At 33.2% G+C, this 19,380-nt stretch overlaps 3 protein-coding genes across 7 annotated transcripts; 2 read left to right on the top strand and 1 right to left on the bottom strand.

Moving 5' to 3' along the window:
* Nucleotides 1-5,017: 5,017 nt before the first annotated feature.
* Nucleotides 5,018-17,592, bottom strand: LOC143901175 (uncharacterized). 5 transcript variants are annotated; one of them, XM_077413232.1, is made up of 10 exons: nt 17,563-17,592; nt 9,692-9,784; nt 9,110-9,229; nt 8,793-8,913; nt 7,644-7,905; nt 7,048-7,164; nt 6,888-6,978; nt 5,796-5,941; nt 5,474-5,606; nt 5,018-5,305 (listed from the first exon to the last, which is right to left on the bottom strand). In XM_077413232.1, exons 4-10 carry the CDS (start codon nt 8,899-8,901, stop codon nt 5,255-5,257), a joined length of 909 nt encoding a protein of 302 aa, XP_077269358.1. In that variant the 5' UTR covers nt 8,902-8,913; nt 9,110-9,229; nt 9,692-9,784; nt 17,563-17,592; the 3' UTR covers nt 5,018-5,254. The 5 variants fall into 5 exon arrangements, 4 of the variants coding, with proteins under 4 accessions (XP_077269358.1, XP_077269354.1, XP_077269357.1 ...); XM_077413228.1 differs by lacking the exon at nt 17,563-17,592 and adding an exon at nt 10,921-11,135 and having other exon boundaries at nt 9,692-10,308; XM_077413231.1 differs by lacking the exon at nt 17,563-17,592 and adding an exon at nt 10,921-11,025.
* On the top strand, nt 11,190-15,837 carry Tbc1d15-17 (TBC1 domain family member 15/17). The gene is made up of 9 exons (XM_077413227.1): nt 11,190-11,346; nt 12,095-12,187; nt 12,278-12,776; nt 13,243-13,413; nt 13,727-13,821; nt 13,906-14,104; nt 14,183-14,400; nt 14,484-14,798; nt 14,873-15,837. Exons 1-9 carry the CDS (start codon nt 11,224-11,226, stop codon nt 15,173-15,175), a joined length of 2,016 nt encoding a protein of 671 aa, XP_077269353.1. The 5' UTR covers nt 11,190-11,223; the 3' UTR covers nt 15,176-15,837.
* Nucleotides 16,520-17,573, top strand: LOC143901177 (uncharacterized protein F10E9.5). The gene is made up of 2 exons (XM_077413233.1): nt 16,520-16,876; nt 16,959-17,573. The coding sequence occupies exons 1-2, from the start codon at nt 16,647-16,649 to the stop codon at nt 17,449-17,451; spliced, it is 723 nt and encodes a 240-aa protein (XP_077269359.1). The 5' UTR covers nt 16,520-16,646; the 3' UTR covers nt 17,452-17,573.
* Nucleotides 17,593-19,380: the final 1,788 nt, after the last annotated feature.

Genomic DNA, 19,380 nt, shown 5'->3' with positions numbered 1-19,380 from the left:
GTTAATTTTGCTCCAAAGATGAACATGAGATCAATACAATTAACCAAGTACATAATTGTGTATGTACTTACATTGTGTACTTCATCTACACATTTACGTACTTGGTTAATTTTGTTTTGTTATGTACTTGGCATTTTGTTTCTTTTGTAAAAACTTTTTGTTAAAATTATATAAAAATTTGTGAAAAAGACGTTATCCTCACCAGTATAGTTAGATATTTTCAGATCTTGAAAATTTCATAACCAGTTTAAGGTTCGAAATTTTAAAAACAAAGGATACAATTGGTTTACGAACCAAGCAAGGTGTACGTGCTTAACAATGTATTATAAAAAGTAAATATAGCAAACGTTTCGATCTGTAACAAAGTCTCATCTTCAGCGCGATATAATATACAATAACCGTCAGTTACAGAGAAAAAATTTTCTCTATAACAATATTAAAATGAATTGTAATCTAACCACACACACATTTCATCGATTTTAGTTCAAGTGACGGTTATTGTGTTACATCGCACTGAAGATAACCCTGTTACAGGTCGAAACATTTGTTATATTTACTTAAATTTGAAATACATTATTAAAGCACGTACATTTTGCTTGGTTCGTAGATCTCTTTGTATCCTTTGTTTTTAAAAATTTTAATATATTATTCTAACTTATGAAAATTGGCATAAATGTTGCATTATGTTTTATCTGAATATATCGTACGTTATACTATAAAGAAGAAACAAATCAATTGCGCATAAAAATCAACGTCAGCTAAACTAAAGGAAACTTACTAAAATGATACAGAGTGTCTAATGTGTCTTATTGCTCTAAATGCATAAATTCTACTCGCCAACGATTAATTTGAATTGCTTATATTTCCGAGACTGTCGTAAGTATTCCCATGTATCGTGTGCCAGAATTTTTCATTGCTTAAGAATCATATATTCTCGGCATTACATATTTTAAGAATCGCCGAATCCCGCTGGCGCTCATTCTCGAATTCTCGCCACCCTGGATACCTGGATACCCCAGCCATCATCGACCAGTAATCTCCCGTGCGTCCCGACAAGGTTGAGTGAGCTACAACGGGGCGTCGTACGCGCTCGGTGCAATCGCACTCGGTGCAGCCGCACTCGCCGTGACACTTGGACCGCGTACGTGAAAGGAGTGTATACGCGTTCTCCATTTCAAAGAGTTTAGACACACAAAGGTCCTGGGTACGTCCTCGGCGTGGCCGTCCTTCCTCGCGCGTATTACTGTCGATTCAACTGCATCGCGATATTGACAATTACGTAAACGAAAGTTTCCATTGTTTTATCTAGAAGAGGCAGACAGATGTTTTATCTGTAACAGCGTTTTATATCCGTTGTAATAATCTCGCGCGTATACATGCCTAATATAAGTCGAGTTTGGACATTTCTACGTCTCACTCAAGACTTTTTGCAGAAGAAAAGATTTATAACGTAAACATTTCTGTATAGAAAAATGACAAATGCGCATTTTGCTGTGTAGGTGCGCAGCACGGCGACGTTTTTTTTTCACGAGTAGCAAGTGATATGTAATTATTGCTCATGTACACATGGTTATCTGCGCGATTATCTATATCGATATTATCATATGAGATTTATACGCGAACGACATAACGAGCGAGCGGTAGATCAACAACTGTGTCGCGTGATGCTTTCGGAACTTCAAAGTACTGTAAGATGAAGATCTCGACTAGTTCTCAATTAAAATGCCACTTTTCTAGCAAAGGAAAATTCCATCTAGAATTTCGTAACATCGCGTTCGTACAATTTTATTTATCCTTTATTCATGATATTAAAACAATACGTTACGTGCGCACCGTTTGTCTTGGTTTACGTGCGATAAATTTTGCTAAAATATGTAATTACATTATATCTGTCTGATGGCATAACCACTGATCTGTAATAGAATTTTTAAATGATATGCACGCCGATCACTCTTCTGCTATGAATTTCCACAGTTCAGTTAACATCGATTTTTATTGTTCAATTGGTTTCATTTTTGCGAAGTGCTTGAACTGCGAGCTTGTTTTATGGTACTCGAGGTACTACATAAATTATAAAAATTATAAATTAAAATTGAAAAATTATAAATTGTAATTTAATAAATATCCCATCTGTAATCTTGATCATTTCTTATAAGATGTGTTAGATGTGTATGACTTTGAGATTAGCAAACTCGAAAATTCTGATTTTAATGAATTAAGATATGAAAGTCAAATATCCTAAAATGATCCACGCGCGAAATGATACACGTGCGGCAAAATTTGTTAGGCATCAGGGCAGAGAACGAAACGTATATAGGCTCTTACGACTATTATAGTCATATATATACCGTGTCTCTTGATCACGGTCGGTCTCGCTCCGCGTGTACTTAACGCGAGACACTACCGTGTCTCTTGATTATTGCATTGTAAACGTAATAGTATTATGTTTATTTATAAAGCATCTATATCAAGAGACACGGTAGTGTCTCGCGACAAGTACACGCGGAGCGAGACCGACCCGTGACTCTTTTACGCGACGCGACGGGTTGCGAGTACCCGAGATGTTGAGATCTCGATAACGAGTGAACGAATCAAGTTCTAAGTAGGCTTGATCGATAGCTTGGGGTCCAATTAGGGGGGGTTTTTAAAATTTAAAATTTCGAGGTCTAGCAGCGCCAAGTTTTTTTACAAGAAAAATTTATGTATTTTAATAAAATATTTTTATTTTGTACTGTTACCTCTGTAATTATTTGTGGCCATTAAAAAATACACATGTAAATAACTTTGTATTTAAATATCTTGTATTATTAAATAAAATTTTTTAATCTTATAAAATTGTTATTATACATTCTTTTCTAATTTACACAATGTAAAGATTTTTCAAAGTAGTGCAACAATTATTTTTTGAGGCAATATACATGTTCTCTCTGTAATTGGCGCTCTAATTTAAAGAGATATCATTTCTTTTTTGTAATTGTAATGGATCACTTGAAGCGCGACTCTTCTTTTTGATAAGGTAACATAATTTTGTGACGTGTAACACTTGGGTTATAATTTTTCGGAAATAAAGATACTACTGCTTAGATTTTTTCGAGATTTTTCGAGATATAAAGATCTACCACTTGTTACTTAGGTTTTTTCGAGGTATAATACTACCACTTTCTTTTTTTTTTTAGGTAACAACATATACACTACTATACGTGTACTTGGCGCCTTTTTTTACCTTTTTTTTAAAAGTTATATATGTACCTAATTTACCTAAATAGAAATCTTCCTCCTGACAGATAAGTCTATCGACCTAATTTCGAAATACGCGCGCGATATCGAAACTGGCGATACCTGCGCCGCCAGCGTCGAAAAAGTGAAAGTAACGTTTCTGATTATGACGTCATCATATAACGTCTGCGTTGAGTATCTTAATAAAAAATTTTCGCATTTGGACTTTGCGTCGCAATATCTCCGCTCGTAGGGCACGTAGCGGAATATTATGAGAGAAACCCCCCCCTAATTGGACCCCAAGCTATCGATCAAGCCTACTTAGAACTTGATTCGTTCACTCGTTATCGAGATCTCAACATCTCGGGTACTCGCAACCCGTCGCGTCGCGTAAAAGAGTCACGGGTCGGTCTCGCTCCGCGTGTACTTGGCGCGAGACACTACCGTGTCTCTTGATAATAATATTCTAAAGAAATTAGAATAGTATAAATTCCTTTACATATAATTTTATATTTCGTCTACAAATTATAAATATAAAATCAGAAACGTCTATTTTTAAATAAATATATCGAATAAAAATCCTCATTATCTAGTTAAATTTCTAGAATGTTATCTTTCATGTTAAATCACGTATAATTTTATTGGTATTCTAATTGAGAAAATGTAAATTGTGTAAATTGTTATTAAAAAAATTATAAGCATAAATCAATTTGATATATTTAATATATATATATACTCTGTGTAATGCATGTAGCAAGGGAATTAGAATATTGCATAGCTATTAGAATATTGACACACATACTTGAAATATAATTCCAGTTGTAAAAATAATAAGAATACAAATATACTGAAGTTGAGTAAATTTCGATTTTTTATAAGGCCATAGACCAATTATTAACAGAAGAGTTCGAGTTAAACTAAAATGTTTATCCATGATCATTTCTCTGCTAACTCTAAAATACTTATGACGGGGATAAAGTGGATGAAGTTCTTCTTGTGTATCCCCCTACCACCTTCGGTCGGTCAATTATACATATATATTTTTTGCTATATTTCTTCTTCTAGTGAACTAAATTACGGAAAATAACTTAAATTGCAACACACATTAAAATTGAATATTACTAGTAATGTTACAGTTTAAGTTATTTTCCTTAATTTAGTTCAACTGTAATGCAAAGTACGGAATATTGCTGTTAGAACTGTATGCTCGCAATTTAACACTATATCGTCGAGACATAGTCACCAATTCAGTAATCGATTCAATAGCCGAAAGAAATTCAACAGATGTTCTTTTCTCATAGTATATTGTTCACGAGAAAAGTCCTGCGATGTAAAAATTCGACATGCGCAGTAGTCATGTCTGAGCGACTCTTATATGCTTCCCACATGCTTCAATTCGATATGTAGGTACATTCGTACATTACATTTGATCCTTAATAGTGAGAATTCCTTGAAAGTATTATGTCGACTACACTGTGAGTACTATATATGTATGTACATAACATATATAGTTTATATACATATATCTAACTACTCTTCTAAATTACACATGTATACATATATAAATATTGTTTTATAAAATATAAAAGAATATAAATTTAAATATTAAACAAAAGATTAAACAACAGTGGCAGAACTTAAAATAATGTCTATTTTCATAACACAAAGTATAAAAAAGAAATAAAATAAAAATTTAAATAATATATAATATAAAATTAGATTAAAATTTCTAAAAATGCTAAAATAGTACTGTAATAGTAACATAAACTAGTAATTTAGAGAAAACAAATAACATGTAAAATATAGTCATTATTGTTTCATTTTATTTTTATCATATAATTTATAAAAATTTAAGGTAAAGGCAAATACATATTAATTACTTCTTTTCTTACGTTAAGTATCCTACGTTGTAAAAACATCATTTTCTATTTATCATTTTCGCATCCTTTATGTAACACGCAGTATTCATATATATATAGAATGCTGTCTTTCGTTAACTTCTCATAATTATAATATTAATTGAGACATTATATTGTTATTATCGCATTGAATACATGATAGTAAAATAAGATATGGATGCATTGGTTAGCTGTAACAAATTATATTTGTTCTCATATCATTGTATTAAAATATGTCTAATTTATTATAAAACAAAATTATTGTAGGTATATATTGTATATAATATTATTGGTACTGTATCATATATAAAATATTTGTATATTGGTGTATAAAACATGATATATAAAATATTTTGTACCGTGGCAAAACATTCTATAGATGCTATGAACAATCCACCGATACACAGGCCAAAATTCTTATTGCCTCTTTGTAACAGAAATAATATTAATCTTTGTATGTGTAAAGGAGTTGCGTACCACCGAACTTTGTATCTAAAAGTAATAACAATATAAAAAAAATTGCGGAAAAATAAGTACATATACATGGGGTTTTTACATCATATGTATATCCTATACACCTGTACTCTATATACATTAATATCTATTACTTTATTTTTCTCTTTTATGATAGTAGTTAAATTTGTAAATGTATGTAGGATATAAAGTAAATATATTACTTACGCAGTGGCAAATACGCGGTTATTGTGATCTATAATTTGTTGTCCGATAAAATTGGCCATAAACATGTATAGAAAACAGATAGATGCAATTACAAGATTCATTAAAAATTCTTCAGAATTATATCCGAATAATACAATCTGAAAGACCTAATACACACGAATATACTACTGAGATCAACTCCTAATAGAAACATAATATAAATATTTTATAGCAATTAACTATATAAATTAATGTATTGACCTTTAATAATTTTACTAATAAATTATCATTTATAACTATTATATAAAATGTCTAATTTTTTTGGATATTATAATATTATTTAATAAAATCACATTTATTTTTCATGTAAATTTTAATATTGTACAATCCTGTTACACACATTATTGAAATATTTTGAATAAGTTATATATAGTAAATGGAGTTATAAAATTAATAGCAATTTTTTTCTTGTTATAATTAATATTTGAACCAACTTTAGAAGGCTATTTTCTTTTGATTTTGATGAAATTTTATGATATATTCATACACTAAATGTAGTCGAAGTCACTAATATAAAGTAACGGAAATACCTAGTTTTCGAGAAATTTCAATTATAATTAGAGATATTCGTTTTTATTTTCTTATATCAAAATCTTGAAAAACGTTAATTAAGTCGAATAATTAAAATCATAATTTCTTGGAAACAAGGCATTTCCGCAACTCTGTACTAATGGCTACACCTACATTTAGAAATTATTATAAATACCTATTTTTTTATAAAATTTCATCAAAATCGGAGTGAGGTAGCCTATTAAAGTTATCATATTCTCTTGTTATTCTTATTAAATGTAAAAAAATTTTTTTAAATAATTTTAGAATCTGCATAAAAATGTTAAAGTCAAATAATTTTAAATTTAAATCATTGGATATGTTAATAGCATTAAAACCAAAATTTAGAACATTTTTTACAATTGTCATATTAAAATTCTTAATATAAGATATTAAAATTGTTATTAGTAAAAAAACAATAATAAAATTATTAATATAAAGCAATATAAAGAAATAACATTCAAATTATTAAATGTGAATTTATGAGTAAGAACAAAAACTTACTCGAAAAATATTTAGACTTAAACTAAGCACTCCGACTGCGATTAAAAACATGAATGATATTTCAAATTTAGATTTTAGACAGTTAGAGAATCTTTAAAAACAAAAGTGTGTTATTGCAAGTATTATTCATATATTATATGTAGAACATGCAAATACCAACATCATAGCTTTTCGATGAATATCTACAGCACGAATTATGCCTTTATAAACCATAATCTCGTTCTGCATGTTAATATTCTTTGGTATATAAATCTGTATCGCTCTCTCAATACGGTAACTGTAAATATATAATTTAGTTACTAATAATTATGTAAAGTTTTATGGAAAAATAGGCAATAATTTTAAAAAAGCAACAGATTATGATATTGTTGAGTTAATATTAGTAAAAAAATTTTATACAAACATATTAAAGTTGCAATATTCGTAATATTATGTAAACCCTATTAAAAATTTTAAAATATAAACAGAAATATAAAAAAAATATAATATACTTTATTTTATTCGAAATTGCACTTTTAACGGAAAACTAAAAAGTAATTTAACATATACTGTATTTTATAATTAAAAAATCAAGATTTTATTATTATTATTTTAATATGTCAATTATTTAGAGTTCCTATATTTAGCATTCTTCTATTTACAAAGTAAGACATAATATTTGCATTAAAAAAATGTTTCTCAAATGTGAATGTTAATGGAAAACGGAACTAATTCCTAAATTCAATTTCTCGGTTATTCTTAAATTCATTATCTTACCTAGCAATTTTAAACATTCCACAGGCATGTTGAAGATATGCAATTAGCATTGTTCCTGTCGCTGTCAATACGAAACATCCTATGATCATAGCTGCATTTATATGGAAGAGCGATAAGAAAAAATATCTTTCTTGATCGATAAAATATTCAGTGGAGATCTGCAGATTACGTGATCGAGATACGTTTGCAGATAATATAATGTGTATAAAATCTGGCCATACTTGGGCACCCACAAAAATAAATAAACCAGCAACGATAATCACTAAATAACATTATAAGATGGTAATATAAAATATACTAACGACTTGAAAATTTTCCTTGTTATAATTATAAATATAACATCATAAAATATTTTATACGCAAATCTTTTTATTTTAAACAAATAGGTGATAATCTTTATTATACAAGTTACTATGTGTCTCTTCTTTATTGTCTTTAATGTCTTAAATTATTTTTATCTACGTAGCAAATAAAATATTCATTATTTTAACATTTGTTGCTCATTATAAAAAATTATGAGAAGTATCATGCACCCTTATTCTACATTTTAGTGCAATGTCTATATATATGTATATTATTTTACCTCAATCATATTTCTTAAAATATAGAAACAAAATAAGTCGTTTTATTTTCGACCCAACTGGCCAATTGAAACAAGATTGCACAACGTTTCGACCGAATTCTTGTTTCAATTGGCCAGTTGAGTAAAAAATAAAACGACTTATTTTGAATTATTCGCTGACGACGGAAATTGTTTTGTTTATAGAAACAAAGTTGAAGTTACTTTAAAAAAATGAAATGCTTTTTACACACAATTGTTAGATATTGTATTGTATTTTATAAGACATTTGATATCTGATAAAATTACATACATTTTATTATAATAAGAATATACAAATAATTTTATCTCTTAATCACATAAATATAATTATTGGAAAAAAAAATACAGAATAAACTATTTAATTAAAAAAATTTTAAGAATTGATTCTTGCTGTTTTCATTATTATACCTTTTAATATATTTATAAATAAATTTAAATTAAAAATGGCGCTTTGCTGAATTTGAAATATTTCTTATGTTATAAAAATTTCAAACTTTTGGATATAGTTTAGATATAAAACGAATAAAAGATAAAACATATTGTCTTACTTGTAAATAATGTAATCGTATAACGTTTTGCGATGTCCGCATATCTATCTATGATGGAAATTTCGTTTTTGTCCATTAAATCATCATAAATACACTGAAGTTGCTCCATTAAATATTTTATCTGTTTGTTTAATAAGATCTTATGTTATTTTTGTATCTCTTACAGCTCCTACACACAAATCGCGGAAGCGGCAAGCGTTTCCGCAGCCTGTATGCTGAAGCAGAAACAATTAGTAAAAATTTAAAATAAAAAAATTATAATATTTGTAGAATTATAAAAGTTTATTTTAAAAAAATATAATAAATAATTAACTTACGGTATTACTGTTAACGCAAAACGAGTTGTATTTTATTACAGCGGCACTGATACCAGAAGACAAAGCGAAAATCTTTATAATGTGGTCTGTAGTACATTTAGTAGTTATAAATGTTGTAAACTGTAATCAATAATTTTCTAAAGAAGTTAGAAACATACATATTTTTATCTCTTATCAAAGTAATCTATGTATATTCTGCCTAATCATACGATGTAAAAATGTTTGATTTATTGGAGCCAAACGCTTGAAACAATTCGCGCTGCTTTCTATCTGTTTTCTATTTGCCGATAATTGACCATTCTACTTTGTTTAATATTGTAAAATGTAAAACAATAATTTATGATTATTTGATAGTGCCTCATATATTTAACAATCTATTTAGAATTATTAATATTATTGAAAGAACGTAGATTTGATTACTCGTTAACATCTTTGTAGCTTAATTTAGAGGAATTTTAGATACTCAATTATTTGTCACTCAATCTATGTTTTTATTAAAGAAACATCTCCAAATTAGTCGAAGAAAATATCGAGAATGTCCTGTATATTAAATAAAATAATACAATCAGAATATCAACATACCTGAAATATAATAAACGTTACAATAATACTAATGCAACAAAATGAGTGTAGTCGGGCAAGTTTCGATTTTTGGTAAGGCCATAAACCAACACTCTGCAAAAAAGTTCGGTTGAGACTGAAATATTTATCCACGACACTGATCATCTCTCTGCTAGCATCAGAGTACATATAATGAAAATAAAAGAATCGAAGGTTTGCTTATCCCCACTATTTGGTTGATCTATTAAATATTTATATCTATATTTCCTACGTCTTTTCCTCTAGCAAAAATATTAACATTCTACAATTTGAGATAATTCCGTAATTTAATGTAATTGCGTAAAAGGTATGAAATACCTTCGTGAAATTGAAACAATTGCACAATTTAACACTATATGCGGTCGCCGATTAAGTAATCGATTCAATGGCGACAGAAATTCGACAGATGTTTCTTTCTCATAGAATATAATCCACGAGAGAAGTTTTGAAGTGAAAGTTACGCAAGCGCAGTAACCGTTTCTTACTTGCCGGTGGTGTATTGATCTTCGTTCTTTCAACGGGTGCAGTCGTAAGTTACTTTTAAAATTCTTCAGAATAACAATGTTTTAAAAATATGATGTTTACTATAAAACAACGATCTGTAAAGTATATAATATCATTCCTAGCAAAATAAATAATTTTGTTTTATATATTTTTCTATTATCCAGTATCTTTCTTCCTTTTTTTATTAAAAATTATAAAATTTTAGAATATAAAAATGTATGGATTTAAACACTTAAGCAAAGAAAGAATTTTGTAAAAGTAATAGTAAACCATGAATTTAATATCTACTGCATTACAAGCTAATTGTTCAAATATTTGTGTTCACGTCAGGGACGGATTTATATAGAAGCTTATATAGAAGCTTACAATGTGTTTAAGCATATCAGGGCTTTTAACGAAAAGGGCTCCTAAACAACGACAATTATACCGAATAATGATACTTATGAGTATAGGTATGTACAGATCTAAAATGAGAAATGAAAGACTGAACTATTTATCAATTCTTTTAACGGAAAATGGCATTAAAAGAGCTTACTTATAAAGAAACCATATAAGAGAATATGTATAAACGCGCGAAATGCAGAAGAAAATGAAAAATTTAAAAACTTTTGCTCTAGACATTTTTGTTTCTTCTCATCTATATTTATGTTTTTAATATATGTATATATATAAACTATAAAAAGAATTCTTTTTTCAATTCTCCTTACTATGCGTGGGAATGTTCGGGAATGTTCTCTGTCACGTTCGCCGCTCGCCCCAAGAAGCGGAGGATCCGCAGTTTCAACTCGGTGAAAAGCATCCGGTCCCTCCTCGCAGCGCGCTCGTTATTACTTTAATTCGCGAGGCAACGCGGGATCATAGCCGCGCAATAAACGGCGGGCCGGGCGCCCGCGACCCGCGAGCGAGCGAGACGGGTGCCTCGGACGCGCGCGCGATAGAGAGAGAGAGAGAGAGAGAGAGAGAGAGAGAGAGAGTGAGGGACTGCGAACTGCGAAGGAGGGGGAAGCGGGATGAAGGGCAGTGCCGCGATGTGGGACAGTTGCGATGAGAGCGAGTGCAGGGAGCTGAATTCAACGAGGACGACGGCTGATCGTGCGAGGCCCGAGATGTTCGAGCCCACGGAGCAGGGAAAGGTGAGCGCGGGTACGCCCCGTTTCTTCCTCCCGACGTGGCGCGGGTGAACGTGGACGGCGCGTGCTTAGCGCCGGGCTGTGCTCGTAACGTGTTCGCGTTCCGCGCGTGCGATCGCACGGGCGGGATGGGATGACACGTTCGTCGAGAGTGCACCCGCCCGCGTGTACGTACACCCGTGTGCGAAACTGTCGCGCGATTCGACGGCGGGCGCGGAATTTCGACGTTCCGCGTTCCGCGTCCTCGACCGATCGACCGTGACCGCGAACGCCCGGCGTTCGATCCGATCGACGGTCTCGCTTGGTCTCGCTCTCCGAGCGTTTTTTTTTCTGTTTGGCCAGAGAGGTTAGGTTCGCGACTCGACTCTCGGCACCTCGCGAACGATCGACGCGCAGGTGGTTCTTGCTTAGGACTACAATTTACATTTGATATTTCGTTATTTGGTTACAAATAGTATCTATAATTCACTGTTGGCCATTGTCTTTGATTACATCAGCAGCAGCACTCGCGTTATAATGTTCCGAATTTCCGAACCTGCAGTTCTACATTTCAGAGATGTATCTACCCAAGCAGAACAGAGTCATAATGAGATCAAAGTGACGTTAAAATAGCGTTTAAGTGATTTTTAAGTGACGAATAAAGTCCTGGTGACGTCATCCTGATGATGTCATTATGAGTTTTATGTACTACCTGGGTAGCTCTATTGCTTCTTGCAAATCCTTGATTTATCATTAATTCTGTTGATACCAGGATCTCTGCATCCATACGGGCGTTGTACTTCGTGGAGCAAATGCCAGAGAAGACGAGGTTCACAGTTCAGGAACGCTCAATATCGTGGAATATGTAAGATTCTGTTATTACATGTTATGTAAACATGTAGATATATATATACGCAAACCTGTCATAAGAAGCTTGTTTATTTTTGCATCGCAGAGTTTCGGCAAATGCATAGAATGGAAGCCTGTCGAAGTTTCCGTGGTATCGGAGTGGCAAGATCAAGATCCAGAATGGTCCTTAGTGGATACGCATACGAGAAGGACTCGCACGAATTCAGAAGGTCCGGACTCCGGACGTACGAGAACCGTTAAAATATTGTTCTCCGACTTGAAGTCGTTTCGCGTGAATCACGGTGGACAGCAGCTCATATTTATGCAGAGGGACGGTACCACCTACGTTGCCTTCTTTCAGCTGGCTAACGCTGAAAGTTTTGTAAATTCGCTGAAGGGATTTATTAAATTTGTAAAATCACGCTCGGACAAAAATTTATATCTGGTGATGGACGAAGTTGAGACTGTATTGAAGAAATCCTTCGCCGAGTTAGATCTGTTTCAAGAGAACGCTTCTGATTATGTGTGGAAGTTTGTGAAAAACTTACATAATCGTCCCTATGAAACAACGCTGGAGGCATTCAGCAAACTCGCAGATATCTGGTGTAAGAGGACAGATTAGTAATCTGTAATGAATACATCTGAAGGATCAAAGTCCACTTTTTATCGAAATTGATCTGATCATGCTATCTTGTGACATTTTCAAAGAACTTTCATAGTTCTTATCTGTTTTGATCGAGAACAGTTACAATTCATGGGAAATAAGGCCGAAAGATGTACCGCTCTGGGAGAAAACGATCATAGTCCGCGCGCTTGTGAGGTAGAACCATTAAAGTCCAGAATACAATGTAAACACTAGGTAAACACTACGCATTCTGATATTTGCACTGTCGGTACTATTTTCAAGATATAAGATATCTGGTGTCTTGAAACTTAAAATTGTATTTTTCTCGAAATTACTCTGGATGGACATTGATCGTTCTTCTCCTCTATCCTTCGTCAGTAATAAATAGATCCTAATTTTCATTACATCGGTAAAAGTTTCATATACGTATATTACTAATGTTACAGTGTATAAAGAGCCAGTAAAGCGACCAGTTGAAGAAGCAGTCGCCGATTTATTAAATCAGTCTCTTACGATCGATCATCATCCGCATGTATCTGTGTCTATAGGATCTGGAGAAGAGTACGAAGTGATTGGAGTTGGAGTGGACCTACCTCCGCGACCACCATGTCCACGTGGTAATAATACATTATTGTATACATTCAAAAATTCAGATATAACTATATTATAGGATGTTTGCTTATAAACATTTTTAATTGTGTATATATGGAGGAGTAAAAACCATAAGCAATTTATATATTGCAATTTATATATTGTATAGTTTGCATCTATGCACACGAGTCAATATCTTAAAAAATTTGACTTACACCACTATGGCTTTTACCCCTATATATGGCTTCATATATGTGTGTGCGCGTGTGTGTGTGTGTGTGCGCGCGTGTGCGTGTGTGTGTGTGTGTTACGCTTAAATAAAAATTATAATTCTGTCAGGTGCGCCATTGACACAAGAACAGTGGGAGAAATGTAAAGATCGACAAGGAAGAATCACTAATCCTAAAGCTGTCAAAGAAATTATCTTTCGAGGGGTATGCGTCTAAATATTTTTTCATCAATAAGTATTCTATATGGTGAAAACATAATTTTATGATATATTTATGATAATTCATTAGGGTATTTGTCCATCGTTACGTTTTGAAGTATGGAAATTTTTATTGAATTATTACCCATGGAAATCGACGCATAACGAAAGATTAGAACTTAAGAGGAAAAAGACTGACGAGTATTTCACGATGAAATTACAATGGCGTACATTCACGACCGCGCAAGAGAGCCGGTTTTCTGATTATAGAGAACGAAAAAGTTTGATAGGTAAAGTAGTAAAATTGTTATTTTTATAGGACTAGTTATGTTTCGAATTAAAAATTGAATTTCCTAATGTTATTTCAGAAAAGGATGTTAACAGGACAGATAGAACACATCCTTATTATGCGGGGGATAATAATCCACACTTGGAGCAATTATACGACATACTCATGACCTACGTAATGTACAATTTCGATTTAGGATATGTTCAGGGTATGAGCGATCTTCTTAGCCCTATCTTGTTTTTAATGGATAATGAAGTAGATGCGTTTTGGTGTTTTGTTGGATTCATGGATAAAGTGGTAAGAGTGATGTTCTCTACATACATACGTAGTATAATACGCAGTACGTATACCTGCAAGTAACTTTTATTATTTTAAAACAGAGCACTAATTTTGAAATGGATCAGAAAGGTATGAAAGCACAATTGTGTCAATTGTACACGTTATTATGCACCACGGAACCGCAATTAGCGTACTATCTGAATAGACACGATTCTGGCAACATGTTCTTTTGCTTTCGATGGTTGTTGGTATTATTCAAGCGGGAATTTAGCGCGATCGACATATTGAAATTATGGGAGATCCTATGGACCGATCTACCCTGCAAAAACTTTCATTTGCTTATATGTGCAGCTATTTTGGACACAGAGAAGAATATTTTAATAGAGAACAATTACGGATTTACGGAAATTTTGAAGGTAACTCAAAGCATTTTCCCGATATAATCGCGAATTTGTCGAGATCTATCCTGTTGTAATATTACTGTTTACAGCACATAAACGACTTGTCACTTCATATCGAGTTGCCTTGGACAGTCTCTAAGGCAGAAGGTATTTACTATCAGCTGATGTCCGTGGAACATCAGATTCCTGATGATGTTCGTGTAATTATCGGATTGGAGCCATTGCATAAATCGTCATCGACGAATGGAAGCGATGACGAAGCGTCCAGTAATAATGTCCGAGCTAATGGTCCTCGTAGCGATTCGAGAAGAAATAGTTCAGGCAGCGCCAATGTTAAATTAGGAGATGACGAGGTATCGTTTGAACGCGGATTGAACATGTCCTATATGTGAGGTCAGGACTGGACCTTTATAATCATTCACTAACAGAAAACTGATTGAGAGTCTACGCGAACGGAGGATAATATATCTGTTGCAATCTTTACATCTGCAAACGGGAGCTCACATATTATCTTATATTTTAAACATATTATTGACAATAATTTTCACGCAGCTTTCATCGAAATTAAATCGATGCTTCGAGGCATAAACGATAGGAAGCACGTTCCTAAACGTATATCGATTAGATTTCTTTTAATTGGACGGTAGATGCAATTCTTTTGCTTTAAACGTTGTGATTGATTGATTGTGATTGAGATTGAAATTCTAAACTGTAGAATGTGAATGTAATCGATAAGTTTCGAAAAGTAACTAATTGTAGTGTTGAATTTTGAGATATTTATAACACTTACTGCGTGTACAGAAAAAAAATGGAAGGGAAGAAACAGATTATAATCGCTGCGCGTTCAAGAGCCGTGCAGATATTTTAGCGCGAAAAAGGACCCGCGACGATTGTGATGCACGAAAACATAACAAAGACGACACCCTCAGACCTCGATAAGTGTTATATACGCGTAACTTTCACCTAAGTTACAGTCTCTTTTCTAGATTTGTATAAAGCTTCACGATATTACTGTACATTTCTAATAAAAATCACCTATTTAATCTTTCATATACTCCTGATGTGTTGTTTTCTCCCTCTTATAGTCATTCTGTCTAGTGTCTATAAAATAATTTAAAAGACGGGGAAAATTAGTAAGAAATACACTAACAAATAAATATCAACTGACGTTGATAAATGTGTATAACACATAATATAAATATTGATATTATCAGGCGGGGTTTTTCTGCGCTTAATAATTTGGTGAATTTTACATCTTGCTTTAAATTATGCGCTGACTAGTATTTTGTTTTGAAAAGCAATTTTATATCAAAGCTGGAAATATATTGAATGAAATTGGTAATTTTACATTACTAATAAGTGGTATATCACTTGCTATTTTTCGCAATGAATTACTTAAGTATGATGCTTTGCGTTCGAGGAGCGCGCTATTAGCGCTATTGCATCATTCTACCATCAGGTGTAAAACAAGGATAGAATCCAGCCATTCAAAATTACAATTTGGAAGGACCAAAATCAATGGTCGATTTGTTATAACGACGATAGTCATTCGAGTTGATTAAAAAAAGTCTTAATTGTCATAACTTATTGTTAATTGATAAGAAAAAAATACATCGAGATCCATGATAGAATAAAAAATATCAATTTGTTAAAAAATTATTTTTTCGATATTTTATCGCTGATTTTTATTCATTTTATAATATAAAAATATTTATATATTGCTTCAAAAGTTCCGTCGCTTCGCGGTGGATGTCATGGGCGTTTGTGTACGGTTCGCGCATTGGGAATGTAAACAATGACGTACTTATACGGCTGTCAGGTATGCTCAGCTGATTTTTCGTAACAAAGAAAATTCGACCGAGCATGGAATTTGCCGTCAAAACGAAACGGCACGGGAAGCAGAGAAGGAAGCGACGCTTGAAGAAACAGCGGATGCGCGAGCGGATCAAGTGTGAGGTTAGGGTTAGGTCCGAAAGGCATTGGAAGGTCTTCCCCGAGTATGTCACCGACGCACGCGAGACGCTAGCGACGGGCACGATGCAGGCCGACGCTTTCTGGAAGAATTACGCGGTGGCCCAGGAATGGCAGAAACGGTGAGTTCACAAGTGAAATAGACGTCGAAGAGAAGGTCGAAGAGAATCGTCGATCGTCAAAAGGCATCTTGCCGATTTGCAGACACAGCATAACCTGGTGGAGATCGCGTTGCGTCGCCCTCGAGCACGAGAACAAACTGCTGCGCGACCGAGTGAGACTCTTAGCTCGGCATCGCGGCTATCGTGACACTCGGCAAGACGATTATCACACGGAGGGCAACAATGACGACGACACGCGGGACGAGAACCACGCGGAACTCGGGACGGATAATGAGGACCTGGAGTTCAATGTGACCGAGGACATGTTGAACTTCTTTGAGACGAGCGAGAGGCATAAGCGAGAGATGCGGCAACAGGACGGATTTGACAGGGCCGCGCGCGAGGAGAATTCGGAGGAAACGCCCTTCGTCGGCGCCGCCGAGAAGACCCAGGTGAGAAACAAGGAGGCAGAGCTGCTGTACGGCGACGCCGGATCCAAGATATTGGCGATGGAAACCGCTCTGCGGAGTACGGTGGAGCGATACGAAGATACAGCGAATCCACAATACTGGCCCAACATTCCTCTCAAACCTTAGGACAACTTAGTTAATCTAGTGCGCTCTGGCAGTTAATGTTTACTTAAGAATATTTTGAAAATAAACTTCCAAACTCTTTTTTATAATATATAAATCGTAATACAGCATTACCGAAGCGTCAATTGCCTCCTCTTTCGCGATTGCATTCCAATGTCTCACACCATTTCACACTTCCAACTCCAACATTTCTCCGTTAATGCAAAGAACGATCGTTAGAGAGTGCCACCTTAACGTTTCTGCGTCTCTTGGTTGTCGTTATGTAGCTGTAGATGGAATTACATAGCATTATATTGAGGCTCATCTCGATGATCTCGATAAGATATTTAATTTTTCTTATCTTTTCTATTTCGATAATATATAATATATACATCTGTATATATACTTCACCAAATAATTAAGAAATCAAGAAAAATTGGCTTAAAAAATAAGCAAATTTTAAAGCTATAACTTGTTTAAAAAATGGGAATCTAAATATATATATATATATTTGATATATATATTTGATATATATATATATATATATATATATATATATATATATATATATTATATATATATATTTTATATATATATATATATATATATATATATATATATATATATATATATATATATATATATATCAAATATACCTTCTACATGACACGCCTACGAAGCGACAAGAAAATTTCTTATTTCGTCGAATTCGTATTATATTATATATATATATATCAAAGCTTTAAATCTGCTTTCGAAAGGTCGCAGCTGTTTTTCACTTTCTTCAATTATGGTAATTTTAACGTAGAAAACTACGAATTCGACGAAATAAGAAATTTTCTTGTCGCTTCGTAGGCGTGTCATGTAGAAGGCGTCATTAATGCCTTCCTAGCTGTGTTCTTGAGATTTCTATAGTGCACGTTACATGTACTATGCTTCAGGTGGAAGGGATTAATGACGCCTACTATACACGAAAAGGACTTAAACAAAATTTTTTAGCTTTTCATGTTGAAACCTGAAGTTTTTCCCTAGAAGTCTTTTTTCTAGATTTTAATTTCATTTTTTTCTTATCAAGTTATCGAGAAATGGAGAAAAAATGGGCACTTTGACTTTGATTGTTTCATAACTCCGTTAAAAATCATCGTCCAACAATTCCAGAAATGGTATGGCTGATTTTTTAAAAACTTGTGGACATGTTACAATAAGATGAAGATAACGTAAAAAATTCGCGATTTTTCTTTCTTTCATTTAAACCTCGGAAAAGATTATGTAAGGTAATTAAAAAAATTTTATCTAAAATTTGTGTGCCTCTTAGTACTCCAAACTTGAAAAAAGTTACAGACTTGCTGTGATAATATTTTTATCGAAGGGGTGACCTATGACCTAGTTTAATGGTAAAGCGCGCCAGATTCGTAACCACAAAAAACCAGGTTTGAGTCCAATTAATCACAGGAATTTTAATGTTCTAAACTGCACCTCTCCGCACGAGAAATAAACGAAGTCTCCCGTGAGAGAAATTCCGTGTTTCGCAAGAGACGTTAAACCGTTCATCACGTTCAAATAAACACGCATAATGAAGCGTAAACCCGACCGTACAACTTGTACGTGGTGCGTTTTGGGAGAAGTTAAAAAAGACATTTTGCATTTTTTTAATTTTATGCTGAGGAAAGTTAAACAGTTACGCGGATGCTGAAAAGATTTTTCTGCAACGGATTTTTAAAATTTTTTTATCAAAGCAAATCAAGTATTCCCACATGATACATTGTATGCATCGATCCATTTAAACGTGCGGATCATTATAAAAAAATTATCACAGCAAGTTTATGATTTTTTTTCAAGTTTGGAGTACTATAATTGTAAGAGGCACAAAAAGTTTAAACGATAACATTTTTTCAGTTATTTTGCATAATTTTTTCCGAGGTTTAAATAAAAAAGAGAAAAATCGCGAATTTT

The sequence above is a fragment of the Temnothorax americanus genome, unplaced genomic scaffold (genome assembly GCF_048541705.1).
Source record: "Temnothorax americanus isolate GAGA-0224 unplaced genomic scaffold, ASM4854170v1 Scaffold32, whole genome shotgun sequence".
Classification (NCBI taxonomy): domain Eukaryota; kingdom Metazoa; phylum Arthropoda; class Insecta; order Hymenoptera; family Formicidae; genus Temnothorax; species Temnothorax americanus.
This window is presented reverse-complemented; position numbering and strand designations above follow the sequence as displayed.